Raw genomic sequence first — 25,997 nt, 5'->3', positions numbered from 1 at the left:
TTATTTGAGGAACAGCTGTAATTCAGAAGGAACCGCAGAACATTTCTCTCCGAGCATCTCAAAGGCACTCGTTATCTTGACTGCTTTGGTGAGAACAGCATTCCTGCGATGGAAACCTGCAAGTTTTGCACAGAAGACAAAAGTACCAACAACATAAGAAACAAATGCAATCTTACTACGAGAAATTCTATTATTTCATAGCATTTGCCAACTGGCCTAGTCTAAGAGGTTACAAGCATTGCCTAACAACTCACAAGAGGCTATGGGTTGGCTTCTGCCTGGAGCTTGTTTCTTCCCCACCAGAAGCTATTTATGGTTGGTTACATGGGAAGGGATGAAATTGGAGCAAAGACATGGATTGCGCTGACAACCCTGAGAGTCATCTTCCATGAGAAGGGGTTCTGATGGGGGATTAAACTACTTAGTTATCTGCGGCCTTATTTGCACGCCGGGCATGTTCTTGTAGTACGATCTGGCCAATGTCTTGGTCTTTTCTCATGGCAAAAGGACAGTAGAGAAGGGCAGTAACTGACCTTCATTGCCCTCAAGTCCAAATATACCAGAACTGAGGTTGATTTGGCCACACCACCTGTAGGAAAATCATCTGACAGCTACTGGCCTCTTTCCTGCTCTTTAACGTTCTGCCTATTTTTAAGTAAATAAGGCAGAAAAATGTCAGCAAGTGGGAAAAGGTTACTATCTGATCACACAATCAAGTCTAGCAAGATCCATACACCAATAGCTTGATGGTAATCAGGGTTTTAGTTTCAGCTCTCTTAAATTCTCTAAACATATTTACCATAATATAAATATATGTTTTTTGCATAACAAACATTATCATAACAGAAAAACTCTCTCTCAACTGGGTTTCTGCTCATTTCCTACCCATAACTCTCTAACTTTGGCCAACACACGACTGCTGAAAGGTGCCCGTGGATGCACATTTCCTGTATTAGCTGGTTTTGTTACTGTCGAGAATGGCTTTGGTCTTGCGGCTGTAAAGCACGAGGGAAAAACGATCAGCCTTGTGCAATCAATGCGATGGTTAGTTGTGCGTTATATTCCCCCCCTAAAAATTACCTTCTCTTGGTCCGGACGAAGGCAGATGGTAAGGCTTGGCTCTCTCTACAGCCAGCTGCCTCTGACCTCTAGGAAGGGTCTTGCCGTGCTGGGCTGAGAGAGAATTTCTGGCAACTGCTCTCTGTCTCCAGCGAGGAACACGATCATTCTGGTGAACAAAAAGCGTAAAGCAAGAAGTTTCACCCTGTATATTTAGGCAAGTGGAAGGAAGACTAGAATAATAGCAGAACCTACAACTTTAAGGTAAAACCATGCCGGCACCCTGCAGAACCTCATTCTGACACACTTGTCAGCACCCACAAGTTTCACGTGGCTGACAAAACAGCAGCCTTTCCCTTGTTTTTCCTGAAACGCCACTGCCCCAGGTGACTGAATCTCCAGGGCAGCGGCGGGTTACGTTGGACAAGAGGAAGTAAGGATTAAAATGAGGAAGAGAAAGCTACCTACACACCCCTTCCCCCTGGATGGAAGCTTTCAAATGCAGGACCTCAACCTTCCAGAACCACCCCATAAGTTTGCTTCCCTGGAGAACTATGGTTCCGGAAAGCAGCACATGGATCACAGAACCGCAACAGAAGTTCACATAACACAGAATTTGATATGGCTACTTTGAGATACAGAAGTTAGGTAAGAATTTCTGTCCAAAAAGTGGTAAAATGAAAGCTGTGGAATTGCAGACCTCACGCTATAACTTGAGGAAATAATAAAAACATCAACCCATGATGCAAATGTTGCCTGTGGGTTGGCACCCAGAGCTGCGTGTGAGATACAGGAGATGACATACAACACACTCTTCATTCCACAGTGACCCAAACAACTTCCAATAATCCGAACCCTACATAACGTACGTCCCTGAATATCTGAATGGTAAGAGTGGCTGACAGGAGATACTTATTTAATCCTCAGACACAAACAAACTGTTCGAAGTGGAGTCAACAACAGCCTGGAACACAGAATTTCCAACTGCACGGGGTAGCTCTGGAGTAGTGACACATTCTGTTCAACTTTTAGGTTCAGCTGTAACGTAAGGTGCAGAGGCTTATTGCAAGTATTTCAAAGAAGGGTGTGATAAAGAAAGCAGGATTCTTACTGAGCGCTGTTAAACCGGTCAGTAACCCCTGAGAGAAACTGGCACACTTGGCAGGACTTTTACGCTTACCATGAGATGAACGTTCATCGCCTGGTTCAGCCGTGCTGCTGCCATACAGTTGGCACGCTGCAGATGCCGGGCTAAAAGAATTTCATGAATCCGTAAAAATTTCTCCAAACACTTCTATGAGAAATAACACATTTTAAAACATATATGATGACCCTGCCTCTTCTCTTGGCAAAGAAGGGATTCAGATTTTCCTCTTGCCCACACTTACTTGTTCAGAGTCTGTGAAAGGCAGCCTCAGGAAGTCTCCCACTAGTCCCATCTCCCGACAGATGTCATACATGTCTTTTAATAGCTCTTCCTCCTTTAACTGAGCGGTGTCTTCCTGCAGCAGAGCCCAAGCCTCCGCCATGCACCTGTAGTTAATTTTTTGAGATGTAAAGGTGTATTAATAGTATAACTAAAAAGATGCCCCACAGTTATTGTGCTCAAAGTTTAAAGGAAATTTAGGGGATTGTGATTTCTAGTGTTTGTTCTCCACCTTTCACAGTATTTCAATGCCAAAATGGTGGCAGATATTTCTTTACCTATTGGACAACAGCACAGTGAGGAAAAGTCGCTCTTCACAACTGCTTGTGAATGGTGGCTTCATCACCTGCATGTATCTGAGGGCTCGCCTATGCTCTCCTTGGCACATGAGGGACCGAAGAATTCTCACGTGTTGCCACGACACAGGTTTGGTTGTAGCTGGGTGAAAGAGCAGGGCCAGGGAATTCTGCAGAAGGTGGAGATCAGGTTTACTAAGATCACAGAATCCCAGGTTGGAAGGGACCTCAGCAATCATCTAGTCCAACCTATCTGGGAAGAGCCCAGTCTAGACAAGATGGCCCAGCACCCTGTCCAGACGACTCTTGACGGTGTCCAACGTGGCCAAGTCAACCACGTCCCTGGGGAGATTATTCCAACGGTGACTGTCCTCAGTGTGAAAAATTTCCCTCTGGTGGCCAGTCGGAATCTCCCCAAGAGCAACCTGTGTCCATCCCCCTTGTCCTCTCTATGGGACTCCGTGTAAAAAGGGAGTCTCCACCTTCTTTGTAGCTACCCCCTAAGTCCTGGTACATGGGGATGAGATCCCCTCTGAGCCTCCTTTTCTCAAGGCTGAACAAACCCAGCTCTCCCAGCCCATCCTCGTATGGCAGCTTCCCAGTCCTCTGATCATCCTGGTGGCCCCTCTCTGGGCCCCTTCCAGCCTGGCCACAGCCTGTTTGTATAGAGGGGATCAGACTGGACACACAAGCACACAACAAAACTGTTCAAAAGTTTCTTCAGTAGGGGTGAATGTCCCTGATACCGGACAGGTAAATATAAATTCTTTACTATTTGCAGGAAAAAAAAATCAGTTAGCCATACAGAAAAAAAACAGAGTCTTTTAAAAGGAGTGATTCACACTCGGCTAGGGTAACCAAATCCCCATAGGCAAACATCACTTCTTATAAATACAAGTTATTCTCCCAGACAGGTTGTATTAAAATTGTGACAGGCAAAGAGCAACCCTCAGCATCAGAAGGAACATGAATTAGATTGAAGAGTCACTTTTGCGGTCTTCTGTCTCAAATCTTGCTGCCAGGATGGTCATTTGACTATTTAAAGTACCCAAACCACTGCTTTTGAGAAAGCGCTCGACTGCTCTGCTGAGAACAACCTGAACAGACGGCTTTGGCAATTCACATCTCAAGCATTATTAACGCTGACTTCTTCATTGTCTTAATCCATTTCCTCTCAACGCAATTAAAACCAAACTGCAGATCATCACGTATTGCTGAAGGTGCTGCTGAAGCAGGATTACAAAAGAAGCTTCCCATGTTTTATCACCTGTTATTAGCTAAGCACCAGGGTTTTAAAGTCATTTGCTAGATCATAGCCTTGCACTACAACGTATGCCTAACTAAACTGTCACATGCTTACTTCATAGTCCTTGTGGTCTAGAAGCCAAAATCCTTGGATAAGCTTAACAAGGCCCGAAGGGATGGCAAAGGCAGCTGCGAAGGAGTCGACGGAAGTTTCTGTTTTGTTCGGAAAGGAATGTATGATGTCTAGCAGCAAGTAAATTGTCTGATATCAAGTATCTAATTAAGGCTAATAAATTTGCAAGACCAACAATTTATCACATGAAATAATATTATTCCTATGATTAATATAATAGGAATAAATAATAAAAGGAAATAAGAATATCATAGTGGTAGGACGCAGAAAATACTCTTGTATTAGTCTTGCCGTTTTATGCTGTTGCAACCTGAAGATAGTCAGGCCCTAACAACAAAATTGCATTCTGAATAAATAACCAGAAAGACAGACTCTCTGATTTCTCTAAGGCATTCAGAAAGGTTGCCTTTTGATATTTAAACAGTTCTGTTGGAAACTCAGGCTCCCTCTTTAGTCACTGCAGCCACCAGCTGGACATTCAAAACATGAGAACGGCCAATGCTTGATTATTAAAGCAAACAAATTCTACAGTTGGTTTCTTCCCTCCTTTCCAGCGTATATAAAACAAGTGAAATTAGGGTGTCCTTACAGCACAGCTTAGCTCTGAATGATTAAAACTGGATTTAAACCAGTATGTGGATCACTCATCGGCAGTGTCACTTTCTCTTTCTGACAGCTGGTTTGGGGGGTCTATTCTCATCAGAGAGCTCCGGGGTGCAACAGCTTTAAAGCCCCTGCTCTCTAGGCTCCCCTCTCGGCTCAGGCAACAAACAACCAAAGCAACACAGTGTATTTCGGCAGCTTAAAAATTCAGTTTCTGCCCAATGGCTTTTCCCTTCTCTCTCTCTATTATTCTGTGTGCCTGCACTTGTAACAGCACAAAAGCAAGCCCTCTTAGCTGTGCTGGAAAATGGATGATTTCAGCAAAATCAGGTCCTGGTAAACCGCTGTCAGAAATCCTTTTGCTCTGAAGCAGCACATTCTAGTGCAGCGCTTGAGGAAGCAGCTGTTTGCTACAGCTATGGGTGCTTCAAAAATGAAAAACAGTTTACATTTTGAGAAAATCTAGGGGAGCTTTCTACCTTTAACATTGCTTAGTAGACCTGTTTTCTCACATCAGAAAAGACTTTGCAACAAAACATTTTAAAAATTCCTAAAAAATCCACAGTACAAAGAAATCAAACAATGCTTCTGTCTGCGACTTAATTCTTAACTACACGTGTTCATCCGCAGTGTGTTTGAAGCACAAATTAGAAAATGCATCGAACACGTAGGTGACAGACATTTCAGACCCCTGATGCGCGTATACTGGAGGTGTAACAGAAATAACTCCAAGGGATACAATTGCATGTTTGTGGCTTTCTTCAACACCTTCTAGCAAATAGAGCTCCAGCAGTGCCTGGAATGAAAAGGTAGAAGCTTTTTAAAACTCCTCTCTTTGAGAAATCATTGGCTTTGGGGGAGGGCTGGGCTGGGGCTGGGGTTTGTTGTGGCTGTTGTTGTTGCCTTCAGCGAACACAACACTCACCCGTAAACTAGGAGGTGGGTATTTCCCCGTTCCTCCTTCATCTCTCTGCCACAACTTCTCAACTCGGTCTCCTAACTGGGAAACCATGCCATCGACCATCAGGCAGTCAGAGTCCCATTTTCTTCTGGAACAAAACCTAGCGAGGATTTGCACAGAGGAAAACACTAATTCCAGCTTCTCGGTGTCACAGATTTCCTCCAGCCAAAACAAACCCAGCTAAAGCTCCCACGACTCCAAGAAAGGAACAAACAGACAAAGGCATGATCGTGACTTGAAATAGACTGGAAAGAAATTTTGGAGTCAGGTGAAAGGTGCTCATTAGATCCTAGTGAATTATTAAAGGAGCTCCAAATAGGAATCCAAAAAGCTCCCTTATTAAGGGGAAAGTTGCAGCGACCTTTTAGTTTTCAGGTTTTCTTTTGTGCCGCATTACTTGTAATACAAGGGCAGTGTGAGCAAAGCTAACCCAAACCCCACGCCTCCAGTGGGAGCGTTCCCACACACAGCGGTGAGACCACAGCACGGAAATGTCAGGCTTTGGTCTCAGCACCTCGCTTTTGTTACTGAAAAACAGTCACGGTCAGAAAGCTGAGCCCACAGCTGAATTCTGGTATCACCTGAAGCAGCACGTTTGCGCCTCTGCACATGCCATCACAGTGACGGAGGGCTGGCCTGTTAAACACGGCATTGCTCAGAAGCCCATCGCAGGCTCCTGCGGGCTGCGACGCCGGCCTTTCATTTCCCGAGGAGGACGAGCAGAAGCAGCACGCTGGAGGTGGTGCTTCTAAGGAGCCCGTGAGCCTGTACGAGAGTTACCTGAGAAGGACGCGCAGGAAGAGGAGCTTGAAAGCCAACGCCTGACATAGAGCAGCTTCCACCTGGGCTCCTCCTGCTGCACCTTGCTCATGGTGCCATGGCCACGGCTACTTGAGGACTTTCTTTAGGTTACAGAACAGTTGCCAAAGAAAAATCTGTTCTCACCTAACCCAAGGCACATCACCATTATGCTCGTGAGCCAGCCCAGGAAAGGGAGTTCCCGTGAGGAAGGCACTTTTATCCAGTAGCCAGGAGCGCGCTGGCTGTGCCAGCTGCATGTGACTCTGCCCATCTCCTTCAATGACACCGCGGTGCTTGGGAGTAGGAGATTTGGGCCAATCCCCTTATCGCCATCTATCACTGGTCATTGAGAGAGATTATTTTTCCTTTGTTTTTTTGTTTTTTTTTTCCTAAAACATGCTTTCTTCTGTGTCCAGAACAATTGCTCTGCAAAGGCCGTGCCTTGCTGACCTGGCCGTGACTGATCCTGTCCTCACCACACGACCTTTTCCAGTGGTAACAAATGACACAGAATTGCCAATGAATTACATGCACGTCAAAACAATGATGACACCAACAAAGGGCACTAAGCAGAGGTATATATCAACATTTCAACACAGGAAAGGAACCTCTCTGTTCAGCAGGACACACGCATCACTCCAGTCAAGAGTGTTGCCAGCAAACGCATGAAGCATAGCAAATACAGCTGCTGATGGAAAAGCCACTTGCTGCCGCTTCTGAATTTGCAGCGGAACTGCTCTAGAGCTTTCCTGCACGTCCTACCTTGATAAACACTCCAGTTTCTGTCGATGACCAGCGTAGTAGCTCCGAATCAGAGGATAATTGTAGAAAGGTCTAGAGAAACGCATCTCATCACCTACAGGCAATAAATAAGAAGTAAGTTAAAGAAGTCATATCACATTTTCAACCTACAGTTTTTGACTAAAAAGACAGAAGAACACACAAGCTGAGCATCAAAAGCACAGGCCAGCCTCCGACTTTGAAAGAAGCCCATCCTCCTTCTGCCTTTGCTAAAAGAGACCTACGACACAGGAGTCAATTCCTCCTTGTCCTAAGTGCCATTTCAAGCTTACAGGTGATGTAGCATCCAGAACATGTAGTGTCAGCTGAAGTTCACTCTAAAAAAAACCCCCCAATTCTCAAAGGGAATGGGTTTTTAAACATGTCATGTGAACATGCGTAAGACAGTTAAGGCTGACAATAGGGTTTATAACCCATCCAAATGATGAACTATTTCCAAGGTGTATTTTTTTCCTCAAACAATCCGTAAAAAGTTCAAAACACGCACGTCAGGCTTTTACTGTAAAATCAAGCATTCCCGTGTTGGTGCTTTAGGAGTTACTTGTTTACAATCCCAAGGATTTCAAGCTGTGGGCACGAGCAACTCCTTCACTCAGAGGCTTAGCGCTGTTTCTGAGAAACACCCCGGAAAGAAACTGCTTCCATCATTCTACACGACGGAGTTGAAAAAACAGTGAAATCTCAATTTCAGCAGCAGAACTTCAGCATCTGCTGTCACTGAACCGGCACGACTTGGTATTGATGAAGCCTTGACAAAACCACGGGGAAGCACGTGTTCATAGGAAGCACTGACTGCTACAGATGCGTGACAGTTTAGGGTTACCTGAGCCCTCTGGCAGGAGACGGGACCCACAGAACCAGAGGACCACTCGTGCATACAAAGCTGCGAGGCTGGTCACCGCCAGCTTGTTTGTCAAGTCTGCAAAACATGAAAAGAAGCTTAAGAGGACTGTTGGTGTGCAATTTCTTTTGTTTTTTTATAAAAGTCCCCTCATTGCACTAAAGAGAAAGTAGAAAAATAACACGGTAGGAATCTTTGCCTGTGCATTTTTCACTCCGTATCACTTCCTTAACTGAAGAAAAAGCCCACAATCACAAGCAACCCCTACAAAGAAGAAGATTCATTAAAGGTTTAATAAAAAAAAGTGAAGTCGGAACTACTAAATCCACTCATGGATAAGGCACCTGTTCTTCACGTAGCAGAGAGGTTTACTCTAGCAAAGGGATTTTCTCTTTTCTCCTCAATATGCCAGGAACAAGTTCTAATAGAAACAGCTACAGAAACTCATGCAACTCACTTCACATGTTACTCATTTAGGCTTCCTCTCTGATTTTAGTAATTTCCAGCCCAATATTTGCATGCAATTACGCACTGCTAGCTGACAATCAAAGGGAGTATTTGTCACAGTGCCACATCCCGTTGCTATAATTTCAAGCCGGGTGCTTGCACAGCTCCTTGCTGAACGCAGCCTCCCCACCCACTCGCACGAGCTCCCCAACAAACTCGTGCCCTGAACTCAACGCGCGTTAAGTGGCAGCCCCAACCCCTCCCATTTAAGCCCCTTCTCCCCGCTACATTTGACTTTCTGCCAATCAGCAAAACCAACAACAGCTCCTCTTTCCACAATTACAGCCCCAGCATCGTTCCAAATCTTCATAAGACACACCAGAGAGTTAGAAATACTGTGACAAACCTTTTCCAGCGAGCTCTTGTGCCTCTGTTAGAAAACAGTTTAAGACTCTGCTAAGGTTGCTCAAAAGCAACTGGCGGTGCTGCAGAGCCTGTAACCTCTCCGGGTCAACGGAGCTGCAGGAGCCGTCAAACAGCGCAACACCTTTTCAAGAACAAGTATGAAATCGTTAGCCTACAGAGCCATTTCAGAGTTTCAAAGTGCACTTCCAGATCTGCGGGCAAGACCATCTACCAGCAGATCACTGAATAAGCTCAACTGGAAAGACTGATTCTAGGTTTGCAGCATGGCTGCACTAGTACTCACAGATTTGCTCAAATGCACCTTTTGTATAGATCACTCTGCTCCACGTCCAGTCAAGGGCCAACTGTAAATTAGCAGCAGAACTTGGCTGCTCTTTAAAAAGAGAGAACAAAAAAGAAATGAATCAAGAATTCCAAACGAAGAAACCATGCAACATAAAAACCACATAACAAGTCTTACCTTTAGATGTCCAAAGCTTAATGCAGCCAGTCAGAAGCCCTACAGAACCTGTCTGGGCAGCAGCTGACAAGACCGCCTCTAACTGCTCCTCCTAAAAGTAACAGGCGAAATCAAAGGAGAATCCTACCTGCTTTCAACATCCAAACCACCAACAGTAAGTGCTTGTTTCTAACTCTACACTCACTCAGGCATCACAGGCTGGGCTGCTTGTTGCTTTGAGGAGCACATGGAATTTTCCCCATGACATGACAACTTCCCAAAGGCTAATTCTAATCTTTATTTGCATGCCTCTGCATTATCCTCTCAATTTACTGCGTTCCAATTAACTATTCCCAGCAACGTGCCCTGCTTATACCCATGGCACATGGGGTGCAGAGAAGTTTGCCATCAGGAATGCGCGAAGGGGACAGAACAAACAGAACTCTGCAACGTTTGCATGGAAGCAGTGAAGCCAAGATCAAGCAGCTTTCCAGGCTATGAAGACATGAAGGAGTTACGACACCCCAAACATTAAGTTGTCATTTCCCAAAACGACAGAAAAGAAGTGAAACATTGATGTTCTAATAGGTTTCAGTTTTAGGTGCTTCAAACACTGTGTTCTAATGCCGTGGCAATCCTTCAGAAGGGCAAAGCACAGGCAGGCACAGACGTGCACTGTTAAGGAGTAGCTGAGTGCAGCTGGTGTTCTGATACTTCTTCCAGGTGAAATGATCATAGAAACATAGAATCATAGAATCCTTAAGGTTGGAAAAGCCCTCTAGGATCATTGAGTGCAACTGTCAACCCAACACTACCATGTCTCCTAAATCGTGCCCTCAAGTGCCACGTCTACATGTCTTTTCAATACCTCCAGGGATGGTGAGTCCCCCACCTCTCTGGGCAGCCTCTTCCAACGCCTGACCACCCTTGCAGTGAAGGCATTTTCCCTAATATCCAACCTAAACCTCCCCTGATGCAGCTTGAAGCCGTTTCCTCTCGTTCTATCGCTAGTGACCTGGGAGAAGAGACCAAGCCCCACCTCACAACAGCCTCCTGTCAGGCAGTTGCAGAGAGCGATAAGGTCTCCCCTCAGCCTCCTCTCCTCCAGGCCAAACAACCCCAGGTCCCTCAACCTCTCCTCATGAGACCTGTTCTCCAGACCCTTCCCCAGCTTTGGTGCCCTTCTTTGGACACGCGCCGGCAACTCTATGTCCTTCTTGTCCCGAGGGGCCCAAGACTGAGCCCTCAGCAAATTTTCCTTTTTAGGGCTTTTGCTTTTTGTTTGCTTGTTTCTTTGGCTTTTTAAGCACATTCAGAAGTATCTTTCCCTTCTAAATAAAATCATCACATTCAAAGCCATTTCTACACATTCGAATACACACATCAGATTTCCATCTTTTTCTGAAAACCAGTCTCAGACAAGGAAACACACCGAGTACAACTTACGGTGGCAAACAAAACCCCAAACCAAGCTTCTTGTCCCTAATTCTGAGATTTGTCTTACTCACATTCACAAGCAATCCCTGCTCAAATGCCTAACAAGCCTCTGAATGATCTAGTCTCAATTCAGCAAAGGGTGTGACAAATTTCTGCATTTCCCAATTATTTCCAACGTGGAGCTGACATCAGATCACCCAATCTGAATGGAAGAGCCTACATCAGGCTTGCAAAAGAGACAGCCTATGGGCCAGGCCAACCTGCCAAGACGTTCATGTTAGCTACCACACTGTGCACAAGTGCTCTTTGCCCCAGCGCACCCCCACAGATCTGGTGAGGAATCCAGTAGAGAGGAAGATGAGGGCAGGGAAAGCCTGCTCTCCCCTTCCTACTAAGTGCTCCTCTGCCTGATGACTCGCTCGCTCAGCATTTCGCTTGGAGCCTGCCTGGGTGAAGATGGGTTCTTCATCACAAAGGCTGCATCTCTCAGGGAAATCCTTCAGAGGAGAGAGAAAGGTTGGTGCCCTGCAAATGGGAAACCTCTGAAGGAGGGGGGTGAAGTCACTGCGGTGGGATAAAGCAGAGAGAAGGTGGTGGGTGTCACGAGCTAAAGGTGACTGAGGTGTTGCAGCAACAAGAGGGCAGTCCCAGAGGAGTCAATTGGGCACCTGTAGCACAAGGCAAAGGCTACAGGGGTGAAGATCTGCTTTGAGAGGCTGCAGCAAAGCCGACCGATGAAGGGAAAATACAGGGAAGTCATCGGGTAGAGCTGCCAACAGCAATTGTTTGCTGCAGCTCACTGCCTTGGAAGCAAATGATCAGGTATAGGCCCGCAAGCGGATGTTCGCAGCCACTCGCATCCGAGTGAGACACCCCCATCGTCAGGTCCTGCACGGAACCTAATGCTTTGAGAGACTGATGGGGGGAGAAGGTTGTTCTGAGGGAACGATGCTTCCTTTTCTCCGTTCTGTCCTCTTTTCCAAGGTAATCAGGGATCAAAACCCGAACTCAGGACCACGCAGGCAGTTGCACTCATTGATGAGAGAGAAGGAACAGCTTTCCCCAACTTTCTCTTCCTGCTCCTAGAGCAGCACTCTCTTCCTTTCTAGACATTCAGGCCCTGATTGTGCTTCAACAGGAGACAACGGTGGGTTTACACTCCCAAGAGGGGAACTCAAACATTACATTTGATAAAACTGGTAGGGTACAATTGCAGTTACGCGTGTGGATGGGCAGGAGGAGCATTAAATGGTCCCTGACACCGAAAGCAGCGCCATGGAAAGCTTAGGGAAGGTCCATCTCTTGACATTCTCAATAAAGACACAGTAAAAGATCACCTCCTTCTGGAAGCCGCTGCACGTCACATGAACAACTCCAGAGCTCAGCAGGCACGTGCCATCTGCAGAGACAACGAACGTTGGACAACATTCCATACTCTCACCATGATGGTGGCACCAGTTTGCATTTTTGTCACAGCAACCTCTGGAAAGGTACAACTGAGTACCCGTTCTCCTCATGACATCACTTACAGCCTTTTTTAGAAAAATAATGGCTGAGTGTAGAGATTGTACCTGTGGGGCTATCGAGGTGCTGCGCTTTGAGCTTCAGCCCAGAGTCATTTCATTTGGTCACCAGCACCACCTCACGGGCTGCGTTACAGAAGCACCCAACCCCCAGACCCAGCCGCCTGTCAGGCAGGTGTCACAACAGCACACACTTGGTCAGTACAACGTCACCAGAGTTGGGTGGGTGGGGGGTTGGGGTGTTTCGGTTTGGGTGGGTTTTTGCGTGACAAACAGTGAACAGGAGAACCAATAAATGGCATTTGAGCTCGGTTTAAGCTTATCACTATTCAAAGCCGTGTAATACCTACCAAAATTATAGGTGCTTGGATGAAAACACAGCTCAGGTTGTGGATAAGAAGGAGGAACTCTCCAGCTTAGGCTGCGCTCCTGCACCACAACATCCAGAAGGAGGTTTGGAGCAGTCGTGCTTGTTACAGCGTCCAGTGACCACAGTGCAAAATAGGGGCAGTCCTGAAGGGATTCTTCTGGCCTGAAAGAAAACAAGTGCAGAAGCTAAACGCCAACTTTCCAATGAATTATGGGGAGGGATACTGAAAACAGCTTCATAAAAACCTACCTTAGTGAGCCTGGCATTTGAGCCTGATACCAGCAGTCAAAGTCAAATACACCCAAATAAGTAGATGGTTTTCCCTGGCCGCGTGTATTCACTTGCCAGCTGAAGACTGAGACACTGGTGCCAGGAGATATGACTGGAAAAGGCAAGACATTGTTTCTTAGTGGGAGAAAATACAATCTATCTGACATTTTCAAAACATCACTTTCTATTTTGGATTCATTCTGTTACGTCACTCATGAAACGCAACACTTGACTAAGAAGAATTTTAACAATGTACACCATAGCATCACCTCTGTGATAGGTTTCAGTCATGCTGCCCCCCTTTGCGAGTTCAACCTGTATCCGTCCTAAGACAAATCCAATACACAATTGTCAGGTAATCAAGTTTCCCATACAGTAAGAGTGCATCAAGATGGTTAGAAAAAAACAAAAACCAAAAACCAACCCACCACCCTAGGAAAACATACATTGCTGCTTTTAGAAAGCATACAAATTCTTGTCATATACACTTGATCACTCAGCTGGCATTATTAATTTCCAGATTCGACTCGATTACGAGTGTTACGAATAGCTCCTTTCCAGCACAGTCAGAATGAAAGAACACAATTATCACACAAAACAAACACCAAAACCCAACCCCAACAAACAGGAGATTGGAACAAAGAGTTTAACATCAAACATTGACCATGTTACACTCGGGTTCTCTCAAGAAGTGGCATGGTCTGTCGCCTCTGGGGAGAAGGCATTCTCCAGATGTGAGCAAAGTGGGGGGTGCATCCTTTACTCTGACAGAGCAGGGAACCAGGAGACAGGTCATTTGGCAAAATGGGTCTCTCTTCTCTGCTGAGTTCATCAGGGCTGCTCAGGGAGCCTCCCACGCTTTACTGTGTGTCATCGTGAACTTCTGTGCCCTTTCACTTGTGTGAGCCGCTGAAACTGCCTTTGAAGATGTCAATTAGTTTCATAAATCAGAAGCCAGCTGCATTTCTAACCTCAACCCACATCCAACAGAAGCTCATGTGGGCCTACAACTTGAATAGTTTCTGGATAAAAGCTAATGAGGAGCCATCAGAAAAATGACAAGCATTTTTCCATGCCTCAGACTTCATGAAAAGGGGACCGAAAGGGCCTTTTTTGTTGGTTTTGGTTTGGGTTTTTTGGTGGGTGCGCCTGTTGGTTGTTTTTGACAAGGTTTCAGAAGGCCCTCTCCTCAGAATCGTGACACAAGTGGAGAAAATCCAAAGGGGTTTTCATTAGATTTTGACACGCTGTTGTTAGAGGGTGGCACCCCAAAAGAGGTGGAAGCTGCCTCTTCAGGACTAAGTCAAAGCTAATAAACACAAATAGCCTAGAAAGTCATGCCAGTGTCGTCTTTGTAACAAGCAGACATAAGTTAAGGCCAGTAAGAAGAGAGGGAAGGGCATTCACACACCCAAACAAAAGGCTGTGAAAGTTATCACTGCAGCCGGCTCAGAGATGTGCTCAGAGCATCACTGGATGTGCAAACCCAGAGATGCACATCTCATTATTGCAAGGTAATGAAAGACACCAGAGGAGTTTTAACTGTCGGTCCGGACGAGGGAAGCCAGAAGCTATTGCTTTAAGAGCTTGTAGGTTTAGGAACCTATTAGACACAGAGAGGGCAAAGTGCACAGGCAGATCATAGACTCGTAGAATCATTTAGGTAGGAAAAGGCCCTTAAGATCATCGAGCCCAACTGTAAACCTCATACTGCCAAGTCCACCACTAAACCCTGTCCCAAAGCGCCACATCTGCACGTCTTTTAACTCCCTCCAGGGATGGTGACGCCACCACTTCCCTGGGCAGCCTGTTCCACTGCTTCGCAACCCTTTCTGTGAAGAAATTTTTCCTAAGATCCCAACTAAACCTTGTGCTCTAGACCCTTCACCAGCTTCGCTGCCCTTCTTTGGACACACTCAGCACCTCAGTGTCTTTCTCGTAGTGAGGGGCCCAAAACTGAACACAGGATTCGAGGTGCAGCCTCACCACTGCCGAGTAGAGGGGGACGATCACTGCCCTACTCCTGCTGGCCACACTATCTCTCATACAAGCCAGGATGCTGGTGGCCTTCCTGGCCACGCGGGCACACTGCCGGCTCATTCAGGTGGTTGGGGAAGGCATCAAACAGATCTGGCCCCAACACCGAGCCCTGGGGAACAGCACTCCTGACCGGCCGCCAGCTGGATGCAGGTGCAGGCATAGGTTGGAAGAGGGGAAAAAAGAAAGTTGAGGGAACATTCCTAAGCAATGGAGGGGATGATCTTACTGTTCAAAGACGAGAGCAGGAGCAATAAAATGACTGACAAGCGTTATACAGGTGACCCCACCATACATCGCTACAGCATGTCAGCAAGCATTGAAGGGAAAAATAGGGTTTATTTTAACAAGTCCCACAGAATTTCAGCACCCAGTTTTTCCTTTGAAATAAGCCCAAGAAGTTAGTCTATACAGATATTGAAGACTTTCAGGCTGTGGGTACGGAACAGCATTCATTGCTTGGATGCCAAAACCATTTCGTTTAGAATCACCAAACACGGGCATCAGGAACAAACCTTCATCAACGCTGTCTTCTCTGTCAATGCAGTTGGGAAAGATTTCTACAGCCCGACAGCTGAGTAGTTTGGTCTTGCTGCCCTGCCCTCTCAAGGGAAAGGCTCCGCCCGCCAGATCCAACCTGTACTTTTCAACACAGGATGCCAAACGCTGCGGAAAAAATCACAGGCGAGAGAAAGGTCATTCTGAGAGAAAAGCAGACATTACACCTCAGTAGGAAAGAATGTCTATGTCTACTAGAACCTGCATATTGTACTGTATCTCTCCCAGGCACTTAATCTGACGGCAAAGAGAAACTACAGCTGACAAGCAAGAGAACTAAGTGTCAAACCGTAACGGGTAAGTTTGGCTGTAAAAGCTTTGCACATTTTCAAAACTGAGCATTTCCCTCACATTATTGGTTCTAAATGTGTTTTGCAGAATTCCCTGCACCATCCCGGTTTCTTCACAAACCTACGTACTTAGCTAGAAAGGGAGATCTGAAATAATGCCATACATAGGCATGCAAAGCGCTTTGTTCCATGACTTGATCACAGAACTGATGAAGTTAGAGGAGTCACGGCCTTCCAGCAGCCAAAGCTCTCTTGCGAGGCATTATCTATAGGCACACACCGCTAGAGTGAATGCCCATCCCTCGGGAGTAGCCATGAGAACTTCTTACTGAGTCACACTCTTCTCTCAAACCACGTCAGCTCCTGCCAGCTCCTCCTCTCACCTCCTCAGGGACTGATGGGTGAAATATGCCTCCCTTCCTTCACCAAGTGCAGCCAACAGCAAAACAACACAGCGGACATGGCATGCACGTGGGCAAGGCGTTTAGGATCACAAATCCCTACAGAGTCAGCAAACTACTTTGAGACCTACAGAAACTCCAGCAGGATTGTGTGGAACCTCTGAGACCACCATTCGCTAAGCAAGCATTGACTGAAATACTGTCTTTCCAAATACAGCACTTGGTCAAATGATCTACCCTACAACACATGGGCGTGTGGATTGTGGACAAAGAGCAGCTCTACAATTAAAAACCAACCAAACAAAACCAAAAGCTAAGCAGCTAAAAATCTCCAAAAACCTACCAGAAAATAAAAAAATTGATTGTACCTCATTCTACCCAAGTTTCCTAAAGTTTCAGAGCTCTAGAAGGAACTGGCATGAGCTGGCACGAGACAATCCATTCTCGTATGACCTGATATGTTACATTTAACTCACCTACTCTGAGAACAGGCAAGCTTTCTCTTAACCATTCTAGGAAATACTGCTAATAAATATCAAGGCTGTAGAGCACAGATCCTCTCCTACTGCACCTCAACAGGAAAGACATGCTCTGAATTAAGATTACTTTCCCATCAAAAAGATTTTGCAAGGGTTTCAGGCATAACACTGAATAAAATTATACATTCTGAAAACGCGTCTTCTATCTGTTAGATAACAGAGAGGTAAGGCTACTTCATCTCTATTTTAAACACAACCTCTTTGGAGCCACTTCTAAAAATTTACATATACTTTTTTGACCAAATCAGACTACTCTTTACTGTATTTGCGTATTTTGCTGGCTTCAAGAGCAGAGTTCATAGGTAACGCAGCCAAAAAGTAGAAAGAGTTCTCTTTAGAGCTACTAAGTTTCAGGACCAGCACCGAAGAGACCCTGCAGGTGAGCGTCATGTGAAGTCCTGCTGACAGAGCTCAAAGGGAAAGCAAGAATTTAAACCTGAAGACTGGAACAGAATAAAGCTGTACGCCCGTGTTTTAAGGAAGGGAGACAGACAGAACCTTATTCAATTCTGCAGTTTGGTTAAACAGAGCTACTCAAAGCCCTGTCTTCTCTTCCTACATGCCATTCACTTGGTGTTTAAATGAAGAATCATTTTATTTGTAAAAGCTGCTGCCTCTTCAGGAACTGAACTTATACGGGCTCTTTGCAGACGGCCCTGGCTGGAACACACGACACGGCGGTATGAAATTGTACGACTTCTTTTCAAAAAGTATGGACAAAGGCCGTGCCCAGGAAGACTCAGCAAAAGATTCTTTCTTTTTAAGTCATCTCTGAATTGTCATGGTCAATATTCCCCCTGCCAACTTCACTGATACTCCCTTAGGGAAAAGGACTCTTTCCAGCCTTTCACGGACGTGCACGTCTTACCTCGTACATGACTTGTCCTGAAGCCAAGCGCCTCCTGTCTGCGAACGCTAACTGCAACAGATGTAAACTCACGGCATCGCCTTCACTGGAAAAGGTATAAATGATGACATTTGGTTACAAAGCTGCTTTATAGTCCTCGTTACCCTTTCCTTAGATCTAGGCTGAGGTTTCCTTAATAGCATTGTCTGGCTCAAAAGAAAAACAGCCCTTCCCAAAACCTGAGAATTGGTCACATTTAGCCACCAAACCACAAAGGAGGAAATTTGGACACTAACAGCTTCTGGGGCAAAGGCTACCCATACAATCTGGAAGCTTCAAGGTGTTCTATGGAATAAAAATGGTTGGGAACAGTTCTTCACATTGAAGAGCTCGCAATCAAAACTGCTTTACAGTCAAACTGATAAAGATTGCCACTCCATGAGCAGCCGAGCTGAGTAAATAGCTTGCTGATGCGGAAGGGGGCAGATCTTTCTCCCCTTCCCTTCCCACCAAAGCTCCAGTCCCTCCCCTGCACACACGGCACCTTCCACACCCTCGTTTCAGTCATTAGCCCAGCAGGAAACCACCGACTTGGCTGCTGAACACCTTCCCTGCCAGCCGAGCTGAGCTGGCTCACCAAGGCTCAGGCTGGCACCAGGGAACCGGCCATGCTGTCACCTCCTCCTTTAGGGGCAGCAGGCTGGTGGATCCGCACCTTTAGTGCTCTGGAGCTGCAGCCTCCACTGCGCTCCATGGTATCTTAACACCACGGTGTGAATATCAAGCAAACCATGAAGCAGTCATCAGGAAACAAAGGAAGCCATTTAAGAATGCCAGCACAGAAATAGAGCCACTGTCGCTTTGCTGCCTTTCAGCAGGGAGGAACTAGTAGGTCCCTCTTCATCCCTGTTACATCCTGTACAAATCGCACCGTCAGCTCCTTCCATACCGGAGAGAATCTCCTGCACGGCTAATTCAACAAAACAAATACACGTGGGTCAACTCTAGGTGAACAAATACTCAAAAAAAAAAGAAAAATCAGTGGCCGATAGTAAGCTTTTATTCACCTTTCTTGCGTCGACTGAACAGCCCACAAGTAGCAACAGTTGCGAGGATCATGCTCAGGCTCTTGAAAAGTAACGGCGCAGACAGGAATCCTTCCTCCTTCAAGCTGACAGTGGTGCCTGCAGGGTTAAAAAAACCAAAGAAAGCAGGTGAGCCTGGTGGCCCTGCCTGTTTGTAGAAGGGGAGAAGCATCTTCTGAGCAAAGAGCCCCTGACGTGCTTCTCCTCAAGGCACAGAAGGTCACACTCCCGTCTCAAACAAGGGAGTCACGGGAGCGACTGCTTTTGATGCAACAGCCACGAGGTGAGGAAATTACTGTCCATCACGGGCAATAACCTGGCTTTATCTCCTCCTCTGCCTGCGGAGCAGGAACATGAAAGATTCCTTCAGCTGCCAGGCAAAAGATTCTTCCTACTCTTGTCGCCTGCTTCAATATTGAACTGAAAATGCAGCCTCTCTTCTGCACAAGCTGAAAACAGTGCCAAACACCAGTAGTGTCTTGTTTCTTTACTTGGACTATCTAAAGCGTTTCTCCTCCAGACTTCTGAACCTTCTTTGCACCTTCACAAGCTATTCTTGCCACCTCACTATCCCTCCACTCTCTATTCATGCCGCCAATAGTTCCCGGTGAGTCACTGCAGATTTGCTTAAGTGAATCCCGATCTGAATTGGGTCAGATATTCCAGGGGGGATTGCTCTTTGGCAGAGCTGAAATCATCTCCCTAATTTCTCTGTTGCTTATCCCTTGACACAACCCTTATTCCACCTCCAAGTGTTCCAAGCAGACTTTCATTCCCATGCATCGCTGCCTTGGAATGGGTCAGTCCCCTCTTTTGGTCGAGGCTGAAATGTGGGAGAGAATGTCTTTTCAGCCACAGATCAGCTCTTGAGCTTTCATGTCTCACTCCTTTCAACCTGGACGCTTTAAAGAATATTATCACCACAATCCCATCATTAACATACTTCAGCCTTTCAATGGGTGCCCTCATTGCAGGAGCTGGTTCTGAGAAATAATGTCTACAATCTCTTTCATTGAAACACACACAACTCCTGCTGTCACTGAATACTGCTGGTGGAACAAACTGCCTTATGGAAAGCAGCTCTCTCACGCCCTAACTGCTTGACAGAACCCAGAGAAGGGAGCTTTCCGCAGTTCCTCAGCCCACAGGCACAATAAGGAGAACAATCCCAGCCCGCTGGGGAGAAGGCGGCCCACTGAATCCAGGTATGGCTCAATGGTTACTTCAGAAGGGGATTCCTAAACACTCCAAGATTACACTCCACATTTCCCTCCCTGAAAAAGGGCTCTTTAAATTAACAGACTTCCTCCTCAAGCAGAGCCTTGAGAGCCCTGCACCTCCAGGCGTGACCAAGTGCAAAGGCCGACTTACTCCCGCTGCAGAGTTTTCATATTCCACAGTGACAGGGAGCCGTCGGAAAAACCCACGGCGAGCTGGTTGCTTCTGCTGATGTAGCACAGGGTCGATATTGCTGTTCCTGAAGAACACTGTAACTGAAGGCAGAGATGTCTCCCTGCTCTGGTCACGGTTGCTCTTCCTTGTGAAACGCCAGCAGCAGCTCTAGTGACAACTGTTAGACCTGCACGCACAAAACCACACAATAAAGGAATGCGTTATGCCATTCAGGCTGCATTTGAAACACTGACGTGACAACATGTATGATCTAATTCTACCGTCCCTGGCAAAATACCCATTGATGCAATACTTTGTCTGCTCTTCCCATTTTGTACGCATTCAGAGCACATAGGAACTCTCTGACTGGACAGGTATCCTCGCTCCTATTTCAAAACCAGGTGAAAGCGAAACCTCCATAGACAAATTCTTCCTGGGCTCTGCACATCAGGAGTTTGGGCCTCATGGTGAAGCTACTTGAAGTGACACCAGCTCCCGAGGCCACTCTTGTAAGAGCAAAAACAGCGTATGCAATCCGAGTACACCAAGTACAGGTTCCGTTTGGTCAAATGCAGGGATTTTGGTAAGGCATATTTACTTTAAAAAACAAGCCTAAACTTTGCCCCAAGTCAATGAACAGAAGCAGAAGAACATTCCCAGGAAATAGGGCACGTCCGACACACCTTCCTGTCAGGCAGCTGCACCGACTCGGATGGTCAAATTCCTACCCCTCACTGGCGAGAGTCACCGTGACAGAGGGACCCTGGTGGGAGGGGGTATTTGTAACCTTAGGAGGAGTATGAAGCCACTCCCATTTTTAATCCATTCAGGACTAGACGATGTCAAACCGCCACCTGTAATCAGCAGCCATACACGTCTGCACAGTAGTAGCTTCAAAGTGGGATGCGTGTTGTTGATTTAAAAGACACAAGTTTTCTTACTTTTCCGTTCAAGTTTAGAAACCGCAAGCTCACCCGATGGTTCATTCTCCCTCTGACTGCAAGAGAGATCATCCAAACCAAGGTCCACCACAAGCAGATGACCAACATCTGTCGCCACCGCTGCCACGCCACAAAACCCTTGCAGAGCCTGGTGCAGGTGCCAAGGCCTCACGCTGGCTCCTCCGGGGTTAGTTATGGGCTCTACAGCAGTTACCTACAGGAAAACTACAAGTTAGTATTTAAGCTCTTTGACAAGCTTTGATAGAAATCACTCAAAAGTGAAACCAGAACCAGCCCATCAGAAGCAAGAAAGTAAATACAGGTTTCTCAGACTTAAAAACACAGCATTGATCCCAATTATATCCAGACAAAACAAACAAACAAACCAACCCCCAAAAATGTCCGGTACAAAAATCCGTTACTGCCTTCCGTTTACTGGGTTTCCTGCAGGGATTTCGCTGAGCTCACTCCAACTGCAATGGTGCAGTCTATTATCACAGCTTACCAAGTTCCATTTTCTACTTAGAAACCATTAACTCGAAGACAACACAGAAAATCCGTTAAATGCAAGAAACTTGACCGTATTTAAGGGACTGGAGTAAGAAAGACCAAACTCACTCTCGCTCTCCCACGGCCCCCAGCCCGTCAGCACTGGGATACAGCCCACGCCTTCTTTGCCAAACAGGTATTAGGGCAAATCTCGGCTCTCAGTCAGACGCGGCAGCGGCCAAGTTGCAGGGGAGACACACCGCTGCCACGGCAATGGAGTATTGTTACAGATAGTGGAAGGGAGATACCAGCTTAGGAAAAGTTACACCAGTCCTCATTTAGAATCAAAAGAGCAACCAGGGAAAGCAGAAAAGTTTTCAGTGCCGAAACAGCGGCAAAAAGCCCAGCAGCTGGTTCGCCAAAAGCCAGCTCCCGCTGAGGAGAAGCGCACGCTGCTCTGTAACACGCGGAGCCGCCTGCCAGCAGCTTTAGTACAAGGCCCTGATGAAGACAGACCTTTCAGCACCTGCAGCCCCTCCCGGGACAGCCCTGACTGCTCCAGCAGAGACACCAGCACGTGAGGGCTCCTGCACTAAGGCTCCACAACAAAAGAACACGGGCTGCCCTTCAGCCTCCTTGCATAATGTCACACAGTGACACCAGGGAGCTTTACATCAACACCAACCTGTTACACGACAATGGAACAGAGCAGTGAGCACCACAAGGATTCCTTTTTTTATATATATTGGTTTTTCTCCCCAGAGGTGGGGAAAAATTGACCAAACCTCCAAGCCCCAAAGTTCTCTCCTCTCCCGTATCAAGCACTTGCTGTGACTGCGCTGCCTGGCAATCTGCTACAGAATTTACCTTTCCTTTGGGCCACAAGAATTCTACTCCTAGAAGTGCCCGCACTAATTGAGACAACTTTATATTGTTTCACACTTCCTGGAAATCAGATGAAATCTCCAATCTTCTCAGCTACTCAAAGCACCACCAAAAGTGCGTTGATTATTCGAATTCTTGCTGCTCCAAGCCTTGATGACTCTCAGGAGGAAAGCAGAAACACTGCACATATCGTGCTGCAGAATCAGCCAAAGTTCCCGTGTTGCTGTTAACTTCTTTTTCTTTTAAGGTCTCGTTTTGTTGTTGTACAACTGGCCCCAAATCCACCTTTTCCACCTTTGCATACAGGTTCCCAGTTTTAACGCTTCAGTTTTCCCTGTAGAAGCTCCTGGAACTGCCTATTTTCCCACGGCACCAGGCACTGGCTTTGCACACTCTCCTACACTGCTGCCAGCTCATTCTGGGAACGAACGCAGAAATCCTGTCTCAGCTCCCTCACTCTGAAAGCTGCCCTTCTGCCTCACACAAACCAGGAAGAGTGGGGAAAATACCATTCCAGAGCTCTGAAACATGCAACCGTTATAAACCAATTTAATACCATTAATATTTTCAATTCGGGTTTGCTTTTACAAGTCTGAATGGCTGCACGTCTATGTCAGCACACAGCTTGCCTTTCCATCTCAAACGCTGAGATTTATCAGGACGATCGGCAAACCCACACAGCGGAGCACCAACCCAGCTCAGCTCGTTAGAAATCACCACCACACAAACGCGCACTGCCAGCAATCACACTGTAGCGCTACAGACAAACAAACCCCGCCTGGATTCTAGCAAGTCAAACCCAATCACGCTCTGGAAAGCTGAGTAATACGGAAGTATTTATCTGTCGCAGATTCTAAGGTGGTAAAGATAGAGTGAACCTTGATGTTCCATTACCTTAAGGTGACTCTTGTCTACATTCAGATAAGGAGCCGAGGGGAAAGGACGTCATTTGAGTTTATGGGTTAGAGAAGGCAGGGAAAATTAGCAACATTACACCAGAGTATCCCACCGGCACAAGCACCATATGCAATAAGCAGAGGTTCAAGGGCTTCAGGCTGAAAGTCGGTCTGTAACCACCTGCCAGGTAACGCAGTGAAGCCTGTTTTTGCCCATCCTAAGTCAACAGAAAAATGTGCTTTGCTCTAAAGTCACCTGCTTGCTAGTCCCAGACTCCTGGGAATGTGCCGAAGTCAGCTACAGCACAGCCATGGAAGTCTGAGATATTTTAAAGACAGTATTTCTGACATAATGAACCATTCAGGACATGTATGTTACCAACACTTGAAAGGCAGGGTGAGGACGAGGTCTTTGTCACTCTGGCTAAAAAAAAAGGTAGTTTTCAAGGCCTTTTTGTCAAAGTGGAGAATTAGGTAACTACGTGCTCTACTGTAAAACCAGAAAACTTGTTTGACTCTCTCAGCAAACTCAAAGGATAACGGTACCGTTAACCCCACCATTTCACATCAAGGTGCTCTCGACTGGACACTCTGCAGTGACAGTATGATGACACAATAGAGAAAATGGACGTCCTAGCAAAGAGACGCTCCAAAGCTGCTCCTGAAACAGCGTTATGCAGCACCTGACAACGTTTCCCCCATTAAAAAGGACCTACCCTTCCTGGCAGAACTACTGCTGTAACCACGCTTGATGTTCCAAGGTCGTACAGGCAGAGAACACTTCCCTCTGCTTCTCTCAAGCCAACCAGCAGCCCCGTTCCCGTCTGCCAGGAAACCTCCTTCACCACGCGGATGGTGGGAGGCTGCTCACGGGCTCCACTGAAACGGTGTGCAGAGAGCCGCTCTCCCGTCACAGCGCTCACGACCTCCAGCTGAGGGCCACACGCCAGCCAGGCCAGCCCATCTCTCCCTGGAAGAAGAGAAAAGGCTGGCTAAAGCAAACTCCCAAGAGAGGGTTGAAAACAACGGGAAAATCACAATCACTGCCCCTTTGCTTCAACAGAAGTACCTCACAGAGCAAGAGAGGCTTACCCAATTCCGGTCGATTATTGAAAATCACCCACTGAATCCTCAACCAATGCATCGTAAAATGAACCACCTTATTATTTTGCATTTGGACTTGTCATTCCTGCACTGAAGAATTCTGGTTGTTTGGGATAAAGATTACAATAGATTGGTCTCTAGTCTTTATACCATATTCAGCTTGGTTTTGCTAGAAATCATCTAAATACATAGGAGAATACAACTCCTAAAGCATATACTTCAAATATGGCAAAATCTCAGCCAATTCTTTTCTAGTTTACTAACTTTGCTCGACACACGCCTACTTTGGGCAGGGATTTGGACTTCAACAAGGAATTACCTTAAAATGGGCACTGCGGGAGCCAATTTCAACTTTTACACACGCTGATCACAGAGAGAAGTTAGCACATTTAGTTTCACTGAACTACTTCCAACACAAAGGGAGTATTAACTCAACTACTGCACTTACAGTCACACAGAGAGATCCTACATGGTCTTCACAGGCGCCCGGACACCCAGGCAGGCCCCCAGCGCTACCTTCAGATCACCGACAAAGTCAGCTACCTCATCTGCTCAGCCGCTCTCAGCAGCTCTCCCGGGACACTCCTCTGCGTCCCATTAAATACTCTGCAAACCTGGCTGCAGCGCCTAACAGGGCTTTCCTCTTCCTTCTGTTTTTAGTCAGGCTAGGAAAGAAAAAGCAGGGGGGGTTGCCTCTCTAACACTGTGGAAGAACTAGTTCTGCACGGGATGTTATGATGGTACAAATAAATACAGCCCAAAACCACACCAGGACTTTTTTGAAAACTGCCTTTCCTTCAATTAGAAGTTGAGGAGGGCTCACGGACTTGCCCGTGTTATTTTAATAGCTCAAGACTGGCGCAGGCTGTTGTCCTTTCAAAGTTTAACTCTACTAATGTTTTAATGTTAACATTTTTCATCATTTTGTCATAGTTCATCCTTTCTGTTCTCTCAAAACCTGACGCGCCTGAGCAGCACCAACCTGACACAGCTGATACTGTGACCCCGTGCCTCAGGTCACCTCCAGGCAGTAACAACTTCACAGCAAGACCCAATTTCAAGGAAAAGGCTCACCTCTGGAAAACCGCCCACGCAGCACAGAACCTCGGGTGAGCTCATCTTCCCCAAGAGCCTGAATGGTCACCTCGGGAAACTGCAGCAGGCTGCTCGTTACCTGAGCCACGAGGTCTCGCATTCTTCACTGTGAATAGAGAAAAAAATGCAAAAAGAGGCTCCTGACAGCCATCGACATTTTTGAGATTGACAGAACTTTCATCCCTTTGCCGTGAATAATCTCCCGTCCACCTCCTGCGGCTCTTTTCCTTAACAAAAGGGCACTCAGGACAGGTTTGGATCTCACAGCAGAGCAAAAGGAGAATCCTTTGCTTTTCTGATGCCTACGAGATCACCAACAAAAAGGGACGCAGGGGTATTGACAGGATAAACAACACGGGG

The 25,997-nt window shown here is 46.5% G+C and overlaps 1 protein-coding gene across 1 annotated transcript; it reads right to left on the bottom strand.

The window, feature by feature from the left end:
• On the bottom strand, positions 1 to 25,737 carry LOC142050996 (protein ELYS-like). The gene is made up of 25 exons (XM_075080190.1): positions 25,617 to 25,737; positions 24,155 to 24,408; positions 21,202 to 21,382; positions 20,207 to 20,414; positions 18,818 to 18,934; positions 17,772 to 17,856; positions 15,631 to 15,781; positions 13,058 to 13,190; positions 12,789 to 12,970; positions 12,178 to 12,314; positions 11,308 to 11,412; positions 9,500 to 9,590; positions 9,323 to 9,412; positions 9,016 to 9,160; positions 8,511 to 8,515; positions 8,149 to 8,244; positions 7,287 to 7,380; positions 5,688 to 5,811; positions 5,502 to 5,558; positions 4,142 to 4,288; positions 2,764 to 2,951; positions 2,448 to 2,592; positions 2,240 to 2,353; positions 1,081 to 1,228; positions 1 to 995 (listed from the first exon to the last, which is right to left on the bottom strand). Exons 1-25 carry the CDS (start codon positions 25,735 to 25,737, stop codon positions 859 to 861), a joined length of 3,255 nt encoding a protein of 1,084 aa, XP_074936291.1. The 3' UTR covers positions 1 to 858.
• Positions 25,738 to 25,997: the final 260 nt, after the last annotated feature.

The sequence above is a fragment of the Phalacrocorax aristotelis genome, unplaced genomic scaffold, assembly GCF_949628215.1.
Source record: "Phalacrocorax aristotelis unplaced genomic scaffold, bGulAri2.1 scaffold_119, whole genome shotgun sequence".
Taxonomy (NCBI): Eukaryota; Metazoa; Chordata; class Aves; order Suliformes; family Phalacrocoracidae; genus Phalacrocorax; species Phalacrocorax aristotelis.
Note: the sequence above shows the minus strand (reverse complement) of the source record. Positions and strands in the feature narration are given on the sequence as shown.

Bases quoted from the DNA above. Each gene is read 5' to 3' on its own strand.
- LOC142050996 (XM_075080190.1), bottom strand. From the start codon at position 25,737: ATGCGAGACCTCGTGGCTCAGGTAACGAGCAGCCTGCTGCAGTTTCCC. The intron at 15,782-17,771 runs GTAAGACGTGCA...TTTTTTCCGCAG, and splicing joins CAGGACAAGTCATGTACGAG to CGTTTGGCATCCTGTGTTGA. The intron at 5,559-5,687 runs GTGAGTGTTGTG...TTTTCATTCCAG, and splicing joins ACCCACCTCCTAGTTTACGG to GCACTGCTGGAGCTCTATTT.